At 45.3% G+C, this 16,298-nt stretch overlaps 1 protein-coding gene across 1 annotated transcript in view; it reads right to left on the reverse strand.

The window, feature by feature from the left end:
* LOC148152301 (disintegrin and metalloproteinase domain-containing protein 8-like) overlaps positions 1-16,298 on the reverse strand; it is a 151,995-nt gene that overhangs the window by 1,031 nt on the left and 134,666 nt on the right. The window contains exon 9 of the mRNA XM_087986162.1: positions 647-712. Coding sequence (XP_087842288.1) covers positions 647-712 — 66 coding nt within the window. The remainder of the gene's footprint in view (positions 1-646; positions 713-16,298) is intronic.

The following is a 16,298-nucleotide window of genomic DNA, read 5'->3' on the forward strand; positions in this document are numbered from 1 at the left end:
AGAAAGTGAGGACTGCAGACTCTGGAAACCAGAGTCGAGAGTGTGCTATAGGAGCAGGTCAGAGTCTAGGAATACTGCAGCAAGTAACTCGCTTCCTGACTCCCCAGAGTTTATCCACCATCTAAAAGGCACAAGTCAGGAGTGTGATGGAATCTTCCCAACTTGCCTGGATGGGTGCAGCTCCAACAACACTCAATCAAGTTTGACACCATCCAGAAAAAAGCAGCCTGCTCAATTGGCAGCACATCGACAAACATCAACTCCCTCCACCATGGACACTCAGGAGCAGCAGTGTGTGCTATCTCCAAGTTGCACTGCAGAAATTCACCAAAGATTCTCAGACAGCACCTTCCAAATCCATAACCACTTCAATCTAGAAGCACAAAGGCAGCAGATATATGGGAACACCACCACTTTTAAGTTCCTCTCCAAGCCATTTACTATCCTGACTTGGAAATGCATTGCCATTCCTTTGCTGTTGCTGGGTCAAAATCCTAGAATTCCCTCTCTAAGGGCATTGTGGGTCTACCCTACAGACATGGACTGCAGTGGTTCTAGAATGCCGTTCACCCCCACCTTCTCAAGGGCAACTAGGGACGGGCAGCCAGCGACATCCACATCTTGTGAATACATTAAAAAAACTCACCAACTGTTTGTCTGCCACAAACACCGTCTCGAGATATTTTATCTCTCTCAGTACAACCTTCTGAACCTGGAAAAAAAGAATCTCTCAGTCAGTTTGAGATGAAAACATACAACTGGTTTTCACTGGGAGGAAACTAATCACAAGACAAATTGCATGAATCAAACTTTTCACAGATAAATATTTTATTCAGTTTGGTCTGCTAACTACAGAGCAACGAACGGTACAGCACAGGACCAGGCCCTTTGGCTGTCCAAGTCTGCACTGACCCAGATCCTCTGTCTAAACCTGTTGCCTATTTTCTAAGAATCCCTCTGCTCCCTGCCCATTCATGTATCTGCCTAGATAAATCTTCAATGATGCTATTGTTCCTGCCCTCCCAACTCCGCTGGCAACATGTTCCAGGCATCCATCACCCTCTGCATAAAGGACTTTCCATGCATATCTCCCCTAAACTTTTCCCTTCTCACTTTGAACTCGTGACCCCGAGTAATTGATTCCCCCACTCTGGGATAAAGCTTCTTGCTATCCAGCCTGCCGATACCTCTCATGATTTTGTTGGCCTCAATCAGGTCCCCCCTCAACCTCCTTCTTTCCAATGAAAATAATCCTAATCTACTCAACCTCTCTTCATAGCTACTGCCCTCCATACCAGGCAACATCCTGATGAACCTCCTCTGCACCCTCTCCAAAGCATCCACATCCTTTTGCATTAATCCAAATGTTGTCAAACCAAAGTCATAAGACCTGCCAACTCTTTTACTCAATACCCCATCCAATGAAGGAAAGCATGCCGTATGCCTTCTTGAACACTTGACTGACCTGCGATGCCACTTTCAGGGAACAATGGAACTGACAATTCAGATCACTCTGTACATCAATTTTTCCCAGGACTTTTCCATTTACTGTATAGTTCACTCTTGAATTGCATCTTCCAAAATGCATTACCTCACATTTGTCCAGATTGAACTCCATCTGCTATTTCTCTGCCCAACTCTCCAACCTACCTATATTCTGCTGCATTCTCTGACAGTCCCCTTCACTATCTGCTACTCCACCAATCTTACTGTCATCTGCAAACTTTCTAATCAGACCGCCTTTACCTTCCTCCAAATCATTTATGTATATCACAAACAACAGTGGTCCCAGCACAGGTCTCCATGTGAAGCTCCCTTCCACTACTACTCTCTGTCCCCTGTTGCCCAGCCAGTTCTCTATCCATCTCAGTAGATCACCGTAGACTCCATGAGACTTCACCTTCATCATCAGCCTACCATGGGGAACCTTCCCTGCATGGGCTGCCTATCACTGATCAGCCCATTTTCTTCCAAATGGGTATATACCCTATCCCTTTGTATCTTCTACGGTAGCTTCCCAAATATTGACGTCAGGCTTACAGGTCTGTAATTACCTGGATTTTCCCTGCTACCCTTCTTAAACAAGGGGACAATATTAGCAATTCTCCAGTCTCCAAGACCTCCCCCGTGTTCAAGAATGCTGCAAAGATTAAAGCCCCAGCTATTTCCTCTCTCACTTCCCTCAGTAACCTGGGATAGATCCCATCTGGACCTGGGGACTTGTCCACCTTAATGCCTTTTAGAATGCCCAACACTTCCTCCCTCCTTATGCTGACTTGACCTCGAGTAATCAAAGATCTATCCCTAACCTCAACATCCATCATGTCCTCTCCTCGGTGAATACCAACGCAAAGTACTCATTAAGAATCTCACCCATTTTCTATGACTCCACGCATAACCTTCCTCCTTTGTCCTTGTGTGGGCCAACCCATTCCCTAGTTACCCTCTTGCTCCTTATATATGAATGAAAGGCTTTGGGGCTTTCCTTAACCCGGCTCACTAGGGATATCCCATGATCCCTTTTAGCTCTCTTAATTCCTCAATTCAGATCAGTCCTGCATTACTGATATTCTTCCAAAGCTACGTCTGACTTCAGTCACTTAGACCTTTTTCCTCTTAGCTAGTCTCACAATATCACCTGTCTTCCATGATCCTGTAATCTTGCCATTTCTATACCTCGTTTTCACAGGGATATATATGTCCTGAACTCTTGTCAACTTCTCTTTAAAAGGTTCCCACATATCAAATTTGGATTTTCCTTCAAACAGCTGCTCCCAATCTACATTCTCTAGCTCCTGCCAAATTTTGGTAGAGTTGGCCTTGCCCCAATTTAGCGCTCTTCCTTTAGGAATACTCTCGTCTTTGTCCATGAGTATTCTAAAACCTAAGGAATTATGATCACTATTTCCAAAGTAATCCCCTACTGAAACCTCAATGCCACCTTCCTGAGTTGGACCATTTACATACTGATCTAGAAAACCCTCTTGGATGATTCTTACAAATTCTGCTCTATCTAGACCTCAAACATTAAGTGAATCCCAGTCAATGTTTGGAAAATCTATCTCACTCTCGCTGTTGGGAGGCCTGTCGTACAGCCCCAACATTGTTACTGCATCCTTCCTATTTCTGAGCTCTGTCCATATTGCCTCACTGCTTGAGTCCTCCATTGTGCCCTCCTTAAGCACAGCTGCGATATCCTCTCTGACCAGTAATACAACTCCTCCACCCCTTTTACCTCCATCTCTATCCCCGTGAAGCATCTATAACCTGGGATATTTAGTTGCCAATCTTGCCATTTCCTCAACCATGTCTCAGAAATAGCAATAATATCATACTCCCAGGTACCAATCCAAGCCCTAAGTTTATCTGCCTTACTGACTATACTCCTCACATTAAAATAAATGCCCCTCAGATCACCAGTCCCTTGCGTTCATCCTCTGCTCCCTGTGTCCTCGTCCCCTTAGTCACACTGACTTCATTATCTAGTTCCTTATAGGCTTTGGTTACTACCTCCCTCCTGTCCACCAACCTCCTCATTTGGTTCCCATTCCACAAATTTCTGCTCTTAAAGTAACAAATAATTATGAAGGAAAGTAAAACCTGGAGAAAGTCAGCAAGTCTGTAGAGAGAGATGAGTCCGCAGATATGCAGGGTAGGTGATCAGAGGGAAATTGAGAAACAAACTTGTAAGGAGATCTCAGCTATCTGTAAGAATAATGGGGTAGTTATGGTAGGAGATTTTAACTTTCCAAACATCGACTGGGACTGCCGTAGTGTTAAGGGTTTAGATGGAGAGGAATTTAAGTGTGTACAAGGCAATTTTCTGATTCAGTATGTGGATGTATCTACTAGAGAAGGTGCAAAAGCGGCATGGTGGCACAGTGGTTAGCACTGCTGCCTCACAGCACCAGAGACCCGGGTTCAATTCCCGCCTCAGGTGACCGACTGTGTGGAGTTTGCACGTTCTCCCCGTGTCTGCGTGGGTTTCCTCCGGGTGCTCCGGTTTCCTCCTACAGTCCAAAGATGTGCAGGTCAGGTGAATTGGCCATGCTAAATTGCCCGTAGTGTTAGGTAAGGGGTAAATGTTGGGGTATGGGTGGGTTACGCTTCGGCGGGTCGGTGTTGGGCCGAAGGGCCTGTTTCCACACTGTAATGTAATCTATAAAAAAAAACTTGACCTACTCTTGGGAAATAAGGCAGGGCAGGTGACTGAGGTGTCAGTGGGGGATCACTTTGGGGCCAATGATTATATTTCTATTAGATTTAAAATAATGAGGAAAAGGATAGACCAGACCTAAAAGTTGAAGTTCGAAATTGGAGAAAGGCCAATTTTGGTGGTATTAGGCAAGAACATTCGAAAGTTGACTGGGGGCAAATATTCACAGGTAAAGGGATGGCTAGAAAATGGGAAGCCTTCAGAAATGAGATAACGAGAATCCAGAGAAAGTATATTCCTGTCAGGGTGAAAGGGAAGGCTGGTAGGTATGGGGAATGCTGGATGACTAAAGAAATTGAGGGCTTGGTTAACAAAAACAAGGAAGCATATGTAAGGTATAGACAGGATAGATCGAGTGAATCCTTAGAAGAGTATAAATGAAATAGGAGTATACTTAAGAGGGAAATCGGGAGGGCAAAAAGGGATATGAGATTGCTTTGGCAAATAGGGTTAAAGAGAATCCAAAGGGTTTTCACAAAAACATTAAGGACAAAAGGATAACTAGGGAGAGAATAGGACCCCTCAAAGATCAGCAAGATGGTCTTTGTGCAGAGCCACAGAAAATGGGGGAGATACTAAATTCGTATTTTGCATCGGTATTTACTGTGGAAAAGGGTATGGAAGATATAGACTGTAGGGAAATAGATGGTGACATCTTGCAAAATGTCCAGATAACAGAGGAGGAAGTGCTGGATGTCTTGAAATGCATAAAAGTGGATAAATCCCCAGGACCTGATCAGGTGTACCCAAGAACTCTGTGGGAAGCTAGAGAAGTGATTGCTGGGCCTCTTGCTGAGATATTTGTATCATCGATAGTTACAGGTGAGGTGCCGGAAGACTGGAGGTTGGCAAACGTGGTGCCACTGTTTAAGATGGGCAGGGAACTATAGACCGGTTAGCCTGACGTTGGTGATGGGCAAGTTGTTGGAGAGAATCCTGAGGGACAGGAAGTACATGTATTTGGAAAGGCAAGGACTAATTACAGATAGTCAACATGGTTTTGTGCATGGGAAATCATGTCTCATAAAATTGATTGAGTGTTTTGATGAAGTAACAAAGAGGATTAATGAGGGCAGAGCGGTAGATGTGATCTATATGGACTTCAGTAGGTGTACAACAAGGTTCCCTATGGGAGACTGATTAGCAAGGTTAGATCTCGTGGAATACAGGGAGAACTAGACATTTGGACAGAACTGGCTCAAAGGTAGAAGACAGAGGGTGGTGGTAGAGGGTTGTTTTTCAGACTGGAGACCTGTGACCAGTGGAGTGCCACAAGGATCGGTACTGGGTCCTCTATTTTTTGTCATTTACATAAATGATTTGGATGTGAGCAATAAGAGGTACAGTTAGTAAGTTTGCAGATCACACCAAAATTGGAGGTGTAGTGGACAGCGAAGAGGGTTACCTCAGATTACAACAGGATCTGGACCATATGGACCAATGGGGTGAGGAGTGGCAGATTGAGTTTAATTCATATAAATGCGAGGTGCTGCATTTTGGGAAAGCAAATCTTAGCAGAACTGATCCACTTAATGGTAAGGTCCTAGGGAGTGTTGCTGAACAAAGAGACCTTGGAGTGCAGATTCATAGCTCATTGAAATAGAGTCACAGGCAGATAGGATAGTGAAGAAGGCATTTGGTATGCTTTCCTTTATTGGTTAGAGTATTGAGTCCAGGAGTTGGGAGGTCACGTTGTGGCTGTACAGGACATTGGTTGGAATATTGCGTGCAATTCTGGTCTCCTTCCTATCGGAATGGTGTTGTTAAATTTGGAAGGGTTCAGAAAAGATTTACAAGGACGTTGCCAGGGTTGGAGGATTTGAGCTACAGGGAGAGGCTGAACAGGCTGTTTTCCCTGGAGCGTCGGAGGCTAAGGGGTGACCTTATAGAGGTTTACAAAATTATGAGGGTCATGGATAGGATAAATAGACAAAGTCTTTTCCCTGGGGTGGGGGAGTCCAGAACTAGACGGCATAGGTTTAGGGTGAGAGGGGAAAGATATAAAAGAGACCTAAGGGGCAACATTTTCATGCAGAGGGTGGTGCATTTATGGAATAAGCTGCCAGAGGAAGTGGTGGAGGCTGGTACAATTGCAACATTTAAGAGGCATATGGATGGGTGGATGAATAGGAAGGGTTTGGAGGGATATGGGCCGGGTGCTGGCAGGTGGGACTAGATTGGGTTGGGATATATGGTCGGCATGGACGGGTTGGGCCGAAGGGTCTGTTTTAATGCTATATATCCCTATGACTCTATGACTCTTGGATAACTGAGGAAATGCCAGACCTGTCAAATGACATCAAAAATGGGGAAACGGATGGAGGTTATAATACAGGATAAGGCAAATATACTCTCAGAGAAAAATACATGAATTCTGGACAGTCAGCATAGCTTTGTCAAGGGGCAGGGCTTGTCTGACAAATTTAATTCAGTTTTTGACAAGGTGACACAGGCACTGGATACAGGTAGGCGAAACATAGAACATTACAGCGCAGTACCAGGCCCTTTAGCCCTCGATGTTGCGCTAACCTGTGGAACTATCTAATCTACACTATTCCATTATCATCCATATGTTTACCCAATGACCATTTAAATGCCCTTAATGTTGGTGAGTCTATTACTGTTGCAAACAGTGTGTTCCACGCCCCTACTACTCTCTGAGTAAAGAAACTACCTCTGACATCTGTCCTATATTTATCACCCCTCAATTTAAAGCTATGTCCCCTCATGCTAGCCATTACCATCTGAGGAAAAAGGCTCTCACTGTCCACCCTATCTAAGCCTCTGGTTATCTTATATGTCTCAGTGAGTTTTGAGAAGATTTGAGAAGATATCTCTCAATTAAGTCACCTCTCAACCTTCTTCTCTTTCATGAAAACAACCACAAGTCCCTAAGCCGTGCCTCATAAGACCTTCCCTCCATACCAGTCACCAACCCAGTAAATGTCCTCATCACCCTTTCCAAAGCTTCCACATCCTCCCTGTAATGCACTGACCAGAACTGTATGCAATACTCCAGTCGTGGCCACAACAGTTATTTGTACAGCTGCAACATGACCTTATGGCTCTGAAACTCAATTCATCTACCAATAAGCACCAACACACCATATGCCTTCTTAACAACCTTATCCTGAGGATGTTGTCAGTTTGAGATGTTCTGAAAGCATTGATACAGTGCCACATGGCAGGTTGGTGAGTAAAGGTTAGTTCAAGGTGGCAGCAGCGGAGTAGGTAGCGTTCAGGATCCTCAGCCTGGGGCTCGTCAATCCATCCATCCCCTGGGGTCTGTATTGGGAACCTTGCTCCTTCTGATTTATGGAAACAACTTGGAGATGGTTAGTGAGGGTAAGACCTCTAAATTTAAGACCATAATATGCAGGAACAGCAATTTAGCCATTCAGCCCAGCAGGTTTGCTCTGCCTTCAATCATGGCTGATAAGTTTCTCAACCCCATTCTCCAGCTTTTTCCCTGTAACTCTTGATCCCCTTGATCCTAAAGAACCCGTCTATCTCCATCTTAAATATACGCATTGACGTGGCCTCCACAGCCTTCTGTGGCAGTGAATTCCATCGATTCTCCACTCTCTGGCTAAAGAAGTTTCCCCTTATCTCCATTCTAAAAGGTCTTCCCTTTTACTCTAAAGCTGTGCCCTCAGGTCCAAGTCTCTCCAACTAATGGAAACATTTGCCCAACATCTACTCTGTCCAGGCCATTCAGTATTCTGTATGTTTCAATTAGATCCCCCTCATCCTTCTCCAATCCATCGAGTATCAACCCCAGAGTCCTCAAACGTTCCTCATATGTTCAGCTTTTCATTCCCGAGGCCGTTCTCATGAACCTCCTCTGAACACACTCCAGGGTCAGTACATTCTTCCTGAGATATGGGGCCCAAAACTGCACACAACATTCCAAATATGGTCTGACCAGAGCCTTATACAGCCTCAGAAGTACATCCCTGCTTTTATAGGAGAAAGTGAGGTCTGCAGATGCTGGAGATCAGAGCTGAAAATGTGTTGCTGGAAAAGCATAGCAAGTCAGGCAGCATCCAGGGAACAGGAGAATCGACATTTCGGGCATAAGCCCTTCTTCAGGAAGGGCTATCTCTGCTTTTATATTCAAGTCCTCTCAAAATAAATGCCATCACTGTATTTGCCTTTCCAATTACTGACTCAATCTGCAAGGTAACATTGAGAGAATCCTGGACTAGAACTCCCGAGTCACTGTGCTCCTCAGATTTCTGAATTTTCTCCCCATTTTGAAAATACTCCATGCCTCTGTTCTTCCTACCAAAGTGCATGACCCCACACTTTCCCACATTGTACTCGGCTGCCATTTTCTTGCCCACTCTCCTAACCTGTCCAAATCCTTCTGCAGCCTCCCCACCTCCTCAATACTACTTGTCCCTCCACCTACCTTTGTATCACCTGCAAACATAGTCAGAATGCCCTCAGTTCTTTCATCTAGATCATTAATGTATAAAGTGAAAGGTTATGGTGCCAACACTGAGCCTTGCAGAACACCACGTCACAGGCTGCCATCCTGAGAAAGTCCCTTTTATCCCCACCCTCTGCTTCCTGACAGACAGCCAAGCTTCTATCCATGCTAGTACCTTGCCTCTGACACCATGGGCCCTTATCTTATTCAGCAGCCTCTTGTGTGGCACCTTGTCAAAGGCCTTCTTGAAGTCCCAGTAGATGACATTCATTGGCTGTCCTTGGTCTAACCTGTTCATTACTTCCTCAAAGAATGTGAGCAGATCTGTCAGGCGTGACCTCCCCTTGATAAAACCATGCTAACTCTGCCCTATTTTGCCATACATTTCCAAGTATTCAGAAATCTCATCCTTCACAATGGATTCCAGAATCTTACCCACGCCCAAGGTCAAGCTTATCGGTCTGTAGTTTTCCATCTTTTGCCTTACTTCCATTTTGAACAGGGTGCCACGTTGGCGATTTTCCTGTCATAGAGTCAGAGAGGTGTACAGTACGAAACAGACCTTTCAGTCCAACCTGTCCATTCCGACCAGATATCCCAACCCAATCTAGTCCCACCTGCCAGCACCCGGCCCATATCCCTCCAAACCCTTCCTATTCATATACCCATCCAAATGCCTCTTAAATGTTGCAATTGTACCAGCCTCCACCACATCCTCTGGCAGCTCATTCCATACACGTACCACCCTCTATGTGAAAAAGTTGCCCCATAGGTCTCTTTTATACCTTTCCCCTCTCATCCTAAACCTATGCCCTCCAGTTCTGGACTCCCCGACCCCAGGGAAAAGACTTTGTCTATTTACCATATCTATGTGCCTCATGATTTTATAAACATCTATCACCCCTCAGCTTCCGACGCCCCAGGGAAAACAGCCCCAGCCTATTCGACCTTTCCCTACAGTTCAAATCCTTCAACCCTGGCAACATCCTTGTAAATCTTTTCTGAACCCTTTCAAGTTTCACAACATCGTTCCAATACTGTCTGGGATCCTTCCAGATTCTAGCAATTCCTGAAAGATTACCACTAGTACCTCCACTATCTCTTCAGCTATCTCCTTTCGATCCCTGGGGTGTAGTCCATCTGGTCCAGATTTGCACATAATACTAAACCAGGAAGAATAGTGAATTGTGAGGATGATTCTGAGTGACTTCAGAGGGACATTGACAAGTTAGCTAAATGGGCAGACACCTGGCAGATGATTTCAGTGCAGAGATATGTGAGGAAATGAATTCAGAGAAAAGAATCACAGAGAGATAATGCAGGCTCAATGGTATAACTTTGAGGGGAGGGACCTCAGGATTCACTTACATGATTCTCTGAAGATGACTAGGCAAGTTGTAACAGTTGTTTCGAAGGCTTACAGGATCCTTGGGTTTATAACTAGAAGCGTAGAGTATAAAAGCAAGGAGGTGATACTACACCTCTACAAATCATTGTTTAGGTCACATTTAGAGTATTGTGTTCAGTTCTAGACACCTGTTATTGAACAAAGGATGTAAAAGACGTGGGGAGAATTCAAAGGAGATTTACTAGAATGATATCAGGAATGAGTGGCTTTAGAAGGAAAGAAAAGAGAAATTGGCCTTATTCTCCTTGGAACAGAGAGATGGCCTTATTGAGGTGTTCAAAATTATGAACAATTTTGACAGGGTACATTGAATGGGACTACCATACTATTAAGGACTTGGATGGAGAGAAGTTCAGGAAGAAGTTCTTGTGTAGTATGTAGATGGCTCACCTCGAGAAGGGCCCAAAACTTGACCTCCTTTTTGGAAATAAGACAGGGCAAGTAAAAGTAGTGTTCTGGGAACAGTGACCAGAATTCTATTCGTTCTAAAACAGCTTTGAAAAATGATAGGTCTGGTCCACAAGTTAAACTTCTAAATTGAGGCAAGGCAAATTTAATGGTCTTAGACAGGAACTTTCAAAAGCTGATCTAGGGAGTGTGTTGGCAGGCAAAGGGACATTTACTAAATGGGAGGTTTTCCAAAGTGAGTTAATGAGGGTTCAGGGCCAGCGTGTTCCGGTTAGACTTGGATAAACTGCAGAATTGGGCTGAGATGTGGCAAATAGAGTTCAATGCAGTTAAATGTGAGGTGACACATTTTGGGAAGAATAACAGGAAGGCAGAGTACTTGGTCAGTGGAAAGATTCTTGGTAGTGTGGATGTGCAAAGGGATCTTGTAGTCCATGTGCATAGATCCCTGAAAGTTGCCACACGGGTGGATAGTGCTGTTAAGAAGGCATACGGTGTGTTAGGTTTCATTGGTAGAGGGATTGAGTTCCGGAGCCACAATATCATGCTGCAACTATACAAAACGCCAGTGCGGCCACACTTGGAATATTGTGTACAGTTCTGGTCGCCCCATTACAGGAAGGATGTGGAAGCATTGGAAAAGGTGCAGAGGAGATTTACCGGATGTTGCCTGGTCTGGAGGGAAGGTCTGATGAGGAAAGGCTGAGAGACTTGAGTCTGTTCTCATTGGAGAGAAGAAGGCTAAGAGGGGATTTGATAGAGACATACAAGATGAACAGAGGATTAGATAGGGTAGACAGTGAAAGTATTTTTCCTAGGATGATGATGTCAGTTTATATGAGTGAGCATAACTACAAATTGAGGGGTGATAGATTTAAATCAGATGTCAGAGGCAAGTTATTTACTCAGAGAGTAGTAAGGGAGTGGAATGCCCTTGTAGCCAACTCAGCCACATTAGGGAGATGTAAGCAGTCCTTGGATAAGCACATGGATGATGATGGGATAGTGTAGGGGGACGAGCTGAGAATAGTTCACAAGTCAGGGGAACATCAATGGCCGAAGGGTATGTTCTGCAATGTATTGTTCTACATTCTATGTTCTAGAGTGAATGGTAAGGCTGGCAGGAGTAGGGAACTCTGGATAACTAGAGTTATTGAGGCCCTGGTCAAGAAAAAGGAGGCATATGACAGGTAGAGACAGCTGGGATCAAGTGAATCCCTTGAGGAGTACAGAAGGTACACTTAAGGGAGAAATCAGGAGGGCTAAAAGGGGACATAAGATAACTTTGGCAGATAAGGTAGAGAAGAGTCCAAAGAGATTTTACAAGGGATTATGAATGGAAACAGGGATAATCCAGGAAATTCTAGGCCAGTGAGCCTGATGTCTGGTGGGGAAGCTCTTGGAGAAGATACAGAGGGACAAGACATTATGCACATTAAGAAGAAAATGAACTAATTAGTGACAGGAAACATGGTTGAACATAGAACAGTATAGTACAGCATAGAACAGGCCCTTCAGTCTTCGATGTTGTGCCGACCTCTTAGCCTACTCTAAAATCAAACTAACCTACATACGCCTCATTTTACTATCATCCATGTGTCTATCCAAGAGTCACTTAAATACCTCTAATTATCTGACTCTACTCCCACCATTCCACACACCCACCACTCTCTGTGTAAGGAATTTACCTCTGACATCTCCCCTCAACCTTCCTCCAATCACCTTAAAATTACATCCCTTGTGATAGACATTTCCACCCTGGGAAAAGGTCTCTGCCTATCTACTCTGTCTATGCCTCTCATCATCATGTACACCTCTATCATGTCACCTCTCATCCTTCTTCTCTCCAATGAGAAAAGCCCTTCATAAGACATGCCCTCCAGTCCAGGCAGCATCCTGGTAAATCTCCTCTGTACCCTCCCTAAAGCTTCCGCATCCTACCTATAATGAGGCAATCAGAACTGAACACAATTAGAATTAGGCCCTTTGGCCCAACAAGTCCATACCAACCCTCTGAAGAGTATCCCACCCAGACCCATTACCCTACCATATTGTGCTACATTTCCTCTGGCGAATGCACCTAAACTATACATCCCTGAATACTACTGGCAATTTAGCATGGCCAATTCACCTAACCTGCACATCTTTGGACTGCGGGAGAAAACTGGAGAATCCAGAGGGCACCCATGCAGATGCGGGGAGAATGTGCAAACTCCACACAGACAGTCACCCCAGGCTGGAATTGAACCTGGGTCCCTGGCACTGTGAGGCTGCATTGAGCAACCCTAATGCCCACATATTCCAAGTGTGGTCTAATCAGGGCTTTATAGAGCTGCAGTGTAACCTTGCGGCTCTTAAACTCAATTCCCCAGCTAATGAAAGCCAACACACCATACGCCTTCTTAATAATCCTATCAATTTGAGTGGCAACTTTGAGGGATCCATGGACGTGGACCCTAACATCCCTCTGTTCCTCCACACTGCCAAGAATCCTGCCTTTAACCCTGTAATCTGCATTCAAATTCAACCTTCCATTTTTCCAGGTTGAACTCCATCTGCCACTTCTCAGCCTAGCTCTGCATCCTATCAATGTCCCGGTGCAACCAACAACAGCCCTGAGTAAGGGTAAATCCCACAGAATCCAGGGAGGGCCTGCCAATTGGATACAAAATTGTCTTGATGGTAGAAGACAGAGGATGATGGTGGAAACTTGTTTTTCAGACTGGAGGCTTGTGATCAGCATTGTGCCACAAGGATTGGTGCTGTGTCCACTGTTACTCAATATTTATGTAATTAATTTACATGAGAACTGAGGAGTATGGTTCGTAGGTTTGCAGATGACACTGAGATTGGATTCTATAGTAGACACCTAAAGAAGGTGGCACAGTGGCTCAGTGATTAGCGCTACTGCCTCAGCATCAGGGACCTAGGCTCGATTCCAGTCTCGGGCAACTGTTGAATTGGAGTTTGCACATTCTCCCTGTGACTGCGTGGGCTTGCTCTGGTTTGCTTGCACGACAAAGCTTTTTCACTGTGCCTCTGTACACATGACAACAAATAAGTTCAATTCAATTCCTCCCACAATCCAAAGCTGTGCAGGTTAGGTGAATTGGCCATGCGAAATTGCCCATAGTGTTCAGGGATGTGCAGGTTAGGTGCATTTGTCAGGGGTAAACATAGGATAGTGGGGCAAAGGACCCACCTTCGGAGGGTCAGTGTGGACTTGTTGGGTCGAAGGGTCTGTTTCCATATTGTAGGGATTCTAATTCTAAGGTTATCTGGGAATGCAGGAAGAGGTTGATCAACTGGGCCTGAGGAATGTCAGAGGGAGTTTAATCTAGAGAAATGCAAGATGTTGCATTTTGGGAAGACAAACCTGGGTAGGACTTACAGTCAATGGTAGGACCCTGGAAAGTGTTGTAGAGCAAAGAGATCTAGGGATACAGGTTAATCACTCTTTGAAAATTGAGTCATAAGTCGACAATATGCTGAAGTCAACTTTTAGCATGGAAGCTTTCATTGGTCAGACTCATGACAGTCAGAGAGATACACAGCACGGAAACAGATCCTTCAGTCCAACTCGTCCATGCCGACCAGATATCCCAACTCAATCTAGTCCCATTTGCAACCATTTGGCCCATATTCCTCTGAACCCTTCCTATTCATATACCCATCCAGATGCCTGTTGCAATTGTACCAGCCTTCACTACTTCCTCTGGCAGCTCATTCCATACACATACCACCCTCTGAGTGAAAAACGTGCCCCTTCAGACCCTTTTATATCATTCCCCTCTCACCCTAAACCTATGCCCTCTAGTTCCGGAACCCCCCACCTCAGGGAAAAGACTTTGTCTATTTATCCTATCCATGCCCCTCATGATTTTATAGACCTCTATAAGGTCACCCCTCAGTCTCCGACGCTCCAGGGAAAACAGACCCAGCCTGTTCAGCCTCTCCCTGTAGTTCAAATCCTCCAACCCTGGCAACATCCTTATAAATCTTTTCTGAACCCTTTCAAGTTACACAACACCTTTCCGATAGGAAGGAGACCAGAAGTGCATGCAATATTCCAAAAGTGGCCGAACCAATGTCCTGGACAGCCGCAACATAACCTCACATTGAATACAGGAGATGGGATGTCTTGTTGCAACTGTATAAGATGTTGGTAAGGCCACATTAAGAGTATTGCGTGCTATTTTGATTGCCCTACCATATACCCATCCAGATGCCTGTTGCAATTGTACCAGCCTTCACTACTTCCTCTGGCAGCTCATTCCATACACGTACCACCCTCTGAGTGAAAAACGTGCACCTTCAGACCCTTTTCTATCATTCCCCTCTCACCCTAAACCTATGCCCTCTAGTTCCGGAACCCCCCACCTCAGGGAAAAGACTTTGTCTATTTATCCTGTCCATGCCCCTCATGATTTTATAGACCTCTATAATGGTGGAAAAGATTTCCAAGGATATACCTGGACTGGAAGGTTTGTGTTGTAAGGAGAGGTTGGATAGGCCGGCCTCTTTTCCTTGCAGCGTAGGAGACTGAGCGGTGATCTTATAGAGGTCTATGAAATCATGACAGGCAGAGATAAGGTAGACAGTGGACAGCTCTTCCCCAGTGGACAGGGGAATCTAAAACGGCAGCACGGTGGCTCAGTGGTGAGCACTGTTACCTCACAGTGCCAGAGACCCCAGTTCGATTCCAGCCTTGGGCTGGAAACTGTGTGTGGAGTTTGCACATTCTCTGTGTGGGTTTCCTCCAGTTTCCCACAATGCAAAGCTGTGTAGGCTAGGTGAACTGACTGTGCTAAATTACCCATAGTGTTCTGTAGGGCATGGGTCTGGGTGGGATACTCTCTGGAGGGTCGGTGTGGACTTGTCGGGCTGAAGGGCCTGTTCCACCATGTAGGGATTCTAAACAGCCTGAGAAATATTTTACTCTGCACCAATTTAAGACAGAAAGCAGGACTGGGGTGGGAACAGGAGGTGCATGAGCTTGAGAAATAACCAAAGAATGATGAACGCATGTTTTTATAGGTCTGTATCCAAATATCACTGTGCAAGGTATTGTCTGAAACATAATGATCAAGTCTTTGAGTGAATAAGTGAGTCATTACATGGAGATGAGGAGGGTGATCAGCTGACAGGAATCATTCAAGTCAGTTCATGTATTCCCCAACCAGAAACCTTGGATGAGCCAGGAAATCCACTCCCTACACAAAACCAGGAGTGCTACATTCAAATCGAGCGATCCAGCCTCTACAAGAAATCCAGATACAACTCCACAAAGCCATCAGAGATGCTGGGAGGCAGTACTGGACCACGTTAGAGGCTCAAACCAAACATACAGACACCCATTGCCTGTGGCAAGGCGTACACAACAGAACGGGATAGAAAATGAAGCAGAGCAAGATAGCAGACCCAGACTATCCCTCTCTGACATGCTCCATGTATTCAATGCTGTCTCTGAGCAGAATGCCAGTGTCACGGTGTCAGCTGCCCCGACAGACCCAGACACACCTGTTCCCTCGGTAACCGCTGCAGATGTCAGATCAGTCTTCCTGGGAGACAACCCAAGGAAAGGGATAGGCCCAGAGGGAGCCTCCGACCATGCACTTAGATCCTGTGTGAACCAGCTGGCAGAGGGATTCACTGACATCTTCAACATCTCCCTCCCTGCTTCCAGACAATCACCATCATCCCAGTACCTAAGGAAGCACATGCAATGTGCCTTACTGACTGCCACCCAGTGGCTTGGACCTCCATGAAGTGCTTCGAGAAACTGGTCATGGTCCACATCGGCTCCAGTCTCCCCCTGCCTCGATCCCCTA

The sequence above is a fragment of the Chiloscyllium plagiosum genome, unplaced genomic scaffold (assembly GCF_037043375.1).
Source record: "Chiloscyllium plagiosum isolate Xiang-an unplaced genomic scaffold, Cpla_swu_hap1 HiC_scaffold_1, whole genome shotgun sequence".
NCBI lineage: Eukaryota > Metazoa > Chordata > Chondrichthyes > Orectolobiformes > Hemiscylliidae > Chiloscyllium > Chiloscyllium plagiosum.